This window comes from Echinops telfairi, unplaced genomic scaffold, assembly GCF_000313985.2.
Source record: "Echinops telfairi isolate 266 unplaced genomic scaffold, ASM31398v2 ScPeMD7_2565;HRSCAF=3150, whole genome shotgun sequence".
Lineage (NCBI taxonomy): Eukaryota > Metazoa > Chordata > Mammalia > Afrosoricida > Tenrecidae > Echinops > Echinops telfairi.
The window spans coordinates 6707640-6715222 of NW_022106463.1; the positions used below are offsets into that span (position 1 = coordinate 6707640).

The window sequence follows — 7583 nt, forward strand, 5'->3', positions numbered from 1 at the left end:
TCGGACATAGGGGTTAATAGAGGATTTATGGACTTGATCTGGACTGAGCTGGGATGTTTTCTCAATATTCAATTGCTCTTGTCTATGAAGTTCTTTCGCGTACACATATGCGTGTCTATGAATTTGTTTCTCTAGTCATCCTGACTAACGCAGAGGGTCAATGCTCTCATGGTCCAAAGGACACATGCTTCAGTCGTAGCGCTTCTCTCTTTGTGGTGGTGAGCCGCCATCTAAGACATAATTATTGCTCTCTCCTGGTCCAGAGGATAGAAGAGGGCAGAAAACGGAAGACTCGTGGAAACAGTGGATTAGTGCTCTTGTTGTTGGTGCCTTGATCAAGCTGGTTCTGACTCACAGCGACCCTGTGCACAGTAAATCCAAACCCAACACTGTCTGGTGCCTGAACCGTCCTCACACGTGTGCTTACGTTTGAGCCCATTCGTACAACCGCTGGGTCAATCTGTCTTGTCCAGGGTCTTCCTCTTTGTCACTGGCTGCTACTCTCCCAAGCAGAACCTCCGTCAGACATCAGTACCCACAACCCTGAGAGCAGACAGCCTGGATGGTGCCCCACCACCACTACCGACTGCTCTGAAGAGATCTTGGATAGAGGGGAGAGCAAGGCGGAACAGAACTCAAAATCACAAACAAGACCGGGCTTACTGGTCTCATAGAGACAGGTCAAACCCCGGAGACCTGTCCTTTGGCCAACCAGGAAGTCTGGAGTTGAATTCATGCGTGTGGCTCAATGTTCAGTCAAACGACCGTAAGGTCCGCCAAAGGCAGGCGTGGCAATGTGCCGTCGAGCAGGGTTCCGGACAAGATGAGGCGACGGGCAGTTCTACTGCGGGTCACATGGGATGGCAGCAGGGCAGCAGGCGAGTTTATTGTATTTCGTCATTTCTGTATTTTCGTGACTGGGCTGCACATTCTCCGGTGTGATTTTTGGCTTGTTGTCTTTCTCCTTTCACACTGTGCAGTTCTAAAGCAAGGTTATTTTTAACTCTTATTTTTAATAGCAAGCATAAGAGACAAGCTGTTTCTAGGTCTTATCAAGAGAAACTGAGATGTTGGAACTTTAAGGGTTTGCTCTTAGACGTCCCTCAGAAGCCCTGGTGGCTCACTGGGTTTCACATTCCACTGCTCAGAAAAAGGTTAGTGGTTTAAACCCACCAGCCATTGCTTGGAAGAAAGATGAGACTGATATACATATACATATACATATATATCAATCAACTCACTGCCATTGAGTCCATGATGACTCACAGCGCCCCCTGTGGGTTTCTGAGACTGTAACTGTTTATGGAGTAGAAAGCCCAGGCGTCCTCCTGTGGTGGAGTGGCTGGTAGCTTGGAGCTGCCAATGATGCGATCGCAGCCCATGCCTAACCGGATCGCAGCCCATGCCTAACCATTGTACCTGCAAGGCGTCATATCTGCAGCCTCCTCCTCCTCTCGGTCAATCCCCTACTCCTCTCGGTCAATCCCCTACTCCTCTCGGTCAATACTCTATCAATACCCTTGGGAAGTTCATTTGACCTTCTCTCCGCCTCAGCCCTCATAGCCCAGTGGCTCAGCTGGGCTGCTAACCAGAGTGCTGCCAGTTGGCACTTCACCACCACAGAAATAAGAGGCAGTGTGCTTCCATAAAGACAACCGTCTCACCCATGCACAGGGCACTTCTACTCTGTACTGGAGGGTCAATCGGGGTCAGATTGAACTCCAAGGCTGTGGGATTCCTCACTGACCCCAGAACCTAGGAGGGAACAGAAACACTGACCATATAATTCGGCAAATTAACTGTCCCGTGAAGCCATGACGGGAAACCTGAACTTAAGTCTGCTTTGTGAACCACTTCACAGCTGGGTCCTTCCACATTTCATTCCCCGGGTGCTTTTCCTGGAGAAGGCAGCCTCTCTCGGCAGCACGCTCTTTCCTGTGGCCCCGCCGCTGGGTCTGAGCTCTGAGAGAACCAAACTGACCAGGCTGTTCAGACTGACCGTCAGAGGCAGTGACCACCCAGCTGAAGGGGCGACAGGGCTAGACGCTGCTGACTGTGGTTGGTAGTGGTGGTGGTGGTGGTTAGTGACTGTGCTTATTCGTGTTGTTCATTGCTGTTTGCTAGTTGATGTTTGTTGGGTTGGTGGTGGTCAGTTGCTTGTTGTTTGTTGATGTTAGTTGTTATCACCTGTTTGTTGCTGTGTTGTTGGCGGATAGTTGCTTGTTGTTAATTATCTGTTGTTAGCTGATGTTTCTTGCGACTTGTTGCTGTTTGTGTGTTGTTAGTGGTCTGTTGCTTACTTGTGTTCTTTATTGGCGCTAGTTGGCGTTTGTTGCCGGCATTACTTGTTGATTGTGATCTGTGTGGGGTTGGTTGTTCATTGGTTTTCCTTGTTGGTGTCGCTTAGTAGTTCCTGTTGGTTGTTGGTTGGTCTTACTTGTTGGTGGTTGTGCTCTGTGTGGGGTTGGCTGTTCATTGGTGTTTCCTTGTTGGTGTTGCTTAGTGGTTCCTGTTGGTTGTTGGTTGGTCTTACTTGTTGGTGGTTGTGCTCTGTGTGGGGTTGGCTGCTCACTTATGATGTCAGTTCGTGTTTGGTGTTAGTGCTCATTGCTGCTGTGTCGTGTTACTGTTATTTCCCGCTGGTGTCAGTTGTCATCGACTTGATTCGGACTCACGGTGACCTTCCCGGCTAGACCTGGGCTCCTTGGGGTTTACAATGGCTATGACCTTCAGAAGTAGGCTGCCAAGGTTTTTTCCTAAGGAGCCTCGGGATGTATTTGAAGTGACTCATCACAGAATGAAACGCTGCCCAGTCCTGTGCCATCCTCACAATGGTTGCCATGTTGAAGCCTATCTCAGCAGCCACAGAGTGAATCCATCTTGCTCTTTTTTGCCATCCTTCTACTTTACCAAGCATGAAGTTCCTCCCGGAGAACTGGTCTCTGCTGATAATGTGTCCAGAGAATCTGAGATAAGGTCTCTCCATCCTCGATTCTAAGGAGCAATCCGGCTAACACACGATCTACAAAATACTGCTTACAGCCCATCTGTCCCGGGGGCAGGTTATCAGCTTGAAAGCATTGGTGGGGGCTGCAAAAGGGGGTCCAGGGCTTCACATCTAGAGGAGAGCAAGCACTCCTGACGCCTCGGAAAGCAAGCGTAGTCCAGCAGCTGGGTGGAGCCCAGAAGGCCAGGCTTGACTTCTTGTTTTTATTTGGTTAGAGGCATGGACATCGCTGCTTCTGAAAACATTAAATCAAAATATATGTTTGCAAGGCACGTGGTAATGTTTTCTTTTTTAGCGCATGAGGGTAGAGTAGGATAAGCATTGGACTTCAACCTCAAGGTCGGGCTGATCACAATGATTGACATAGAACCACCCCTCCCGGGGGGACAGACCACAGAAAAGTGGGTGAACGGAGCCAGCAGTCGGTGTAAGACATGAAAAAAAAAATTTATAAATTATCAAAGGTTCATGATGGAGGGGGAAAGTGAGGAGCTGATATCAAAGGCTCAAGTAGAACGAAAATGTTTTGAAAATGATGATGGCAACATAGGTACAAAATGGGCTTGACACAATGGATGGATGGCTTGTGATAAGAGCTGTAAGAGCCCCCAATAAAACGATTAAAAAATTAAAAAGCCAACATAAACTCAAGGTGGGGCGTTCAAACCCACCAGACCCTCCATGGGAGAAAGGGTATCTGCCTCTGAATAGCTGACAGTCTCGGGGCCTCATGGGGCAGTTCTCCCTTGTCCTAGAGGATCGCTCAGAGTCTGAATGGATTCCAGGCAGGAGATGGTGGCCGCCTGACCCACTGACTCACAGCTGGTTGCTCCCCGGCCTGTTTTGCCTTCCTGGCACCTGCAGGTCACCTCCACGGGACCCTCTCTGAGACGGACAGCATGCCCTTCTGGTCCTTGGCCTGCTCAGGTAGTTTGTTCATGGCTGCATGGCCTCCTGAGCTCCTCACCTCCATTTCTTTCTGCAAGCATCGCAGCACACTCACTGCCCTCGCCCCTCTCCCATCTCTGATTCTAGCTTCCGCCCTGCTTCCCGTCTCTGTAGTGCAGCCAGCCTGGGCCAGCACAGCCACCGAGCCTGGGCCCGGAGGGAGGAGGGCAAGCCACACAGCCCACCCAACTATCATGAAGCCCACGCAGACTCCTGGTTCTCCTCTGTCGGGTTTTCAGAAGAGGATGGCCAGCCCTTTCCTCTGCAGCTCTGGGGCTGGACTAGCACCTCCACTTTCTGCTGACAACCAAGTATGCTTGCCACCGGCACCGCCAGGGACTCTGGGGCCAGAACCGACTCCCTCAAACTCTGACGGAACCCACACTCAACCAGGCTCCTCAGAGTGGGTTGATTTCTAAACAGCGGGTGCACACACGGGATGGGGCTTCTCCCTTGAACACTGGGGGCTGCCCAGGGCGCCTGTCTTATCTGTGCGCCTGCAGGGGATCCGCCAGCGGGATTGCGTGGCACCTGGAAGGAATAAAGGAGCCATCCGACCATCACCAGGGATGGAATTCAGAAGGCAGGCACCCGGCCACTGCCAACAGGTGTCTTCGAATCACTTTCCCTGCCACCCTGCGTCCCCACCCACGCAAGGGGGTGAATGCTTTTATTTTTCATCTTTTACCAGAAACATAAAACCTTTCTTCTTTCAAATAAGCTGGAAACCCGGACGGAGGGCGCTAACTATTTAACATGAGGCTGCAGGACTATCCAGGCAGGGGCTAGGGGGTAAAGCTGGGGGGGTGGGGGTGGCTGTAGATGCTGGAAGTGAACAAAGGCTAAAACAACTCCCTGCCACCAAGTCAATTCCGACCCACAGCGACCCTCCAGGACAGAGTAGAACTGCCCCATTGGTTCCCGAGGGTGTGAACTTTCACAGAAGCCGACCAGCGCCATCTTTCTCCCTTGAAGCAGCCGGTGGTTTTGAACTGCTGACCTTGTAACCCACTGTGCCACCAGGGCTCCTTATAATAAACAGCTTAGGAGAATCCAAAAGCCTCCATCTAACTGGCAAAGCGGCCCTTTCACGGCCTTTGTTGGTTGTACTGTGCATGAACAAGACATTTGGGGAAACCATACTTAGAATGTCTTTATCTGCAAAGGGAGAGAGAGAGAGACAGAGACAGACAGAGAGAATGTGAGATGGAAATAAAGGTTAACCCAAAAGGAGTTAATCAGAGGGAGCGTCAAAAAGTTTGTGGAAACAAATCCCAAGATCTTTTCACTCCCTTTTCCCAGGAGCTCTCGAAGCCCCCTTGCATGTACCGTGTAGGCTGGGATCCAGCGTGACCTGGCCCAAACCCCAAAGCCAAGTCCCCATCACCAATTTGATGCTGATGCCTCGACTCAGTTCCGACTCACAGGGAGCCAACAGGACAGAACAGAAGTGTGGGTCTCCAGCACTGCGACTCTCCACAGGAGAAGAAAGCTTCATCTTTCTCTCAAGGAGCAGCTGGTGGGATTGAACCATCAGCCTTGCAGTTGGCAGTCCAACACGCATCCAATAACATCACCTGAGAATTGGTGCCAAGACTAGGGGATGCTTCAGGAATTTTCACATAGCAAATCTCCCGAAATAGCAGTGACCTAAGCTGTAGCATGGTCCTGCTCCTCGGCCGAGGCAAATCGCTTCTGTTAGCTTGGACTCCTCCTGTACCTCAATAAAACATGCAGGAAATCAGAAGAGGAAACAGCCTATGTCCCCACGAACATGTAAGCATGTGTTTTGTGTTTGAAAAAGCAACTCACTGATGTGTATTTGAACAGCACACAACCTACAGCCCCGGGATGGGCACCGCCTCTCCAGCATTTGGAGGGTGAGACTCGGGCTGGATGCATCCTGATAATCCAAGAAAACAAGCCGTCCGCAGCAAGGCTCCAGCATTCCCAGGCAGCCCCCAACCCAAACCCATCATGTACTCCAATGGGCGTGTTTCAAAGGCTGGAGAATCCAGTCCCGGAAATTCCCTGTTAAGTAACATGAGATGCTCAGACGTTCCTTCGATCAAAGCTCTCTGAGAAATGCCAGACGCCCCCTGTCTCATTTTCCTTTTCCCTTTTAAAGACGGCTAAGGAGCTAATTAGCCAGTCCTATGTAAAGACGCACAAGCGGCCTCTCATATGTAAGATGCGGGTGCTTGTGTTGGCGGGATCTTGTGGGAGGGGAGGGGGTAGGTCTGATTCTTGAAATAAGTGACTACTGGCCCACCAGGATCTTTTCGAAGCTGCAGGAGTAGGCCACCAGTCCTGGATCTGGCGCCTTTACCTATGTGGAGTTGTGAAACATAGGGTGAGTGGTTCAAACCCACCAGCTGCTCCTAATTAAGATGGTACCTGGCAACAGCATCAGCCCTTTACCCAGCATGCTGTTCTTCTCCAGGGACCGGGCTCTCTTCTTGACACACAGCCAAAGGACACGACACAAAGGCTCACCATCCTTGCCTCTAAGGAGCGCTGTGGCTGCTCTTCCCCCGCGGATTTGTTCCTGACTTGGAATTGACCAGAGTGCTCCTTAGAGGCAAGGGTGGCTGTATTCCATCGCACTTACGTTTGGCATCTCGTCAGGGGGACCCGTCTCTGGAAAAGGACATCATGCTTGGTTTTTTAAAAAAGAGAGAGAGAGGGGGCAGGGGGACAGAGCAAAAGAACCAGGCTCTTAACAAGATGGACTGACACGGTGGCTGCCACAACGGGCTCAAACACACCCACTGTGAGACGGGGCAGGACTGGGCAGTGCTTCACTCTGTTGTCCGCCCGGTGCCTATGAGTGAGAGCTTGGCAGCGCCTAACAATAATGACAATGGAGACTTACGCCCGTCCGCCTAAAACCACGCCTGCGCGCTGCGTCCTTTCCTCTCTGGCCTGGGACTAGTTTGCGGCAAGATGGCCAAACGCACCAAGAAGGTCGGGATCGTGGGCAAATACGGGACCCGTTACAGTGCCTCCCTCAGGAAAATGGTGGAGAAAATTGAAATCAGCCAACATGCCAAGTACACTTGCTCCTTCTGTGGCAAAACCAAGATGAAGAGGCGCGCTGTGGGCATCTGGCACTGCGGTTCCTGCATGAAAACAGCAGCTGGTGGAGCCTGGACCTACAACACCACCTCTGCTGTCACAGTCAAGTCCGCCATCAGAGACTGAAGGGATTGAAAGACCAGTAGAGCTCCACTCTCTGAAACCTCTCTGGCCGGTAATAAATGGGTTAATTTATAAAAATAAAAAAAAATGACAATGGAATTGACTCGAGGGCAGCTGGCTCCTTGGCATGTGAACCACAGGTCTCTGCGTGCCCTAACGTTTCTCCCAAAGACCAGGGAGACCACTCTTTCTTGCTAAATCTCACCAGGAACACAGACATCTTCTCCAGGTGTCATTCCCTAGAGGCTTCCCCTCACATGGCACAGGGCTAGGACCAGAGTGACAGGCTTGGCTTCATTAGGAATTTAGGAGACTTGGTGGTACGGTGGGTGATGGGCTGCTGACCACATGGTGGTACGGTGGGTGATTGGGCTGCTGACCACATGGTCTGGAGTTCAGACCCAATAGGCAATACGGGGGAGAAAGC

General features: G+C 51.2%; 1 protein-coding gene across 1 annotated transcript; it reads left to right on the forward strand.

The window, feature by feature from the left end:
- The first annotated feature begins 6851 nt into the window (after positions 1 to 6851).
- LOC115870852 (60S ribosomal protein L37a-like) lies at positions 6852 to 7159 on the forward strand. Its single transcript, XM_030886642.2, has one exon. It carries the CDS (start codon positions 6902 to 6904, stop codon positions 7157 to 7159), a length of 258 nt encoding a protein of 85 aa, XP_030742502.1. The 5' UTR covers positions 6852 to 6901.
- Positions 7160 to 7583: the final 424 nt, after the last annotated feature.

Coding starts and splice junctions, on each gene's coding strand:
- LOC115870852 (XM_030886642.2), top strand. CDS start 6,902: ATGGCCAAACGCACCAAGAAGGTCGGGATCGTGGGCAAATACGGGACC.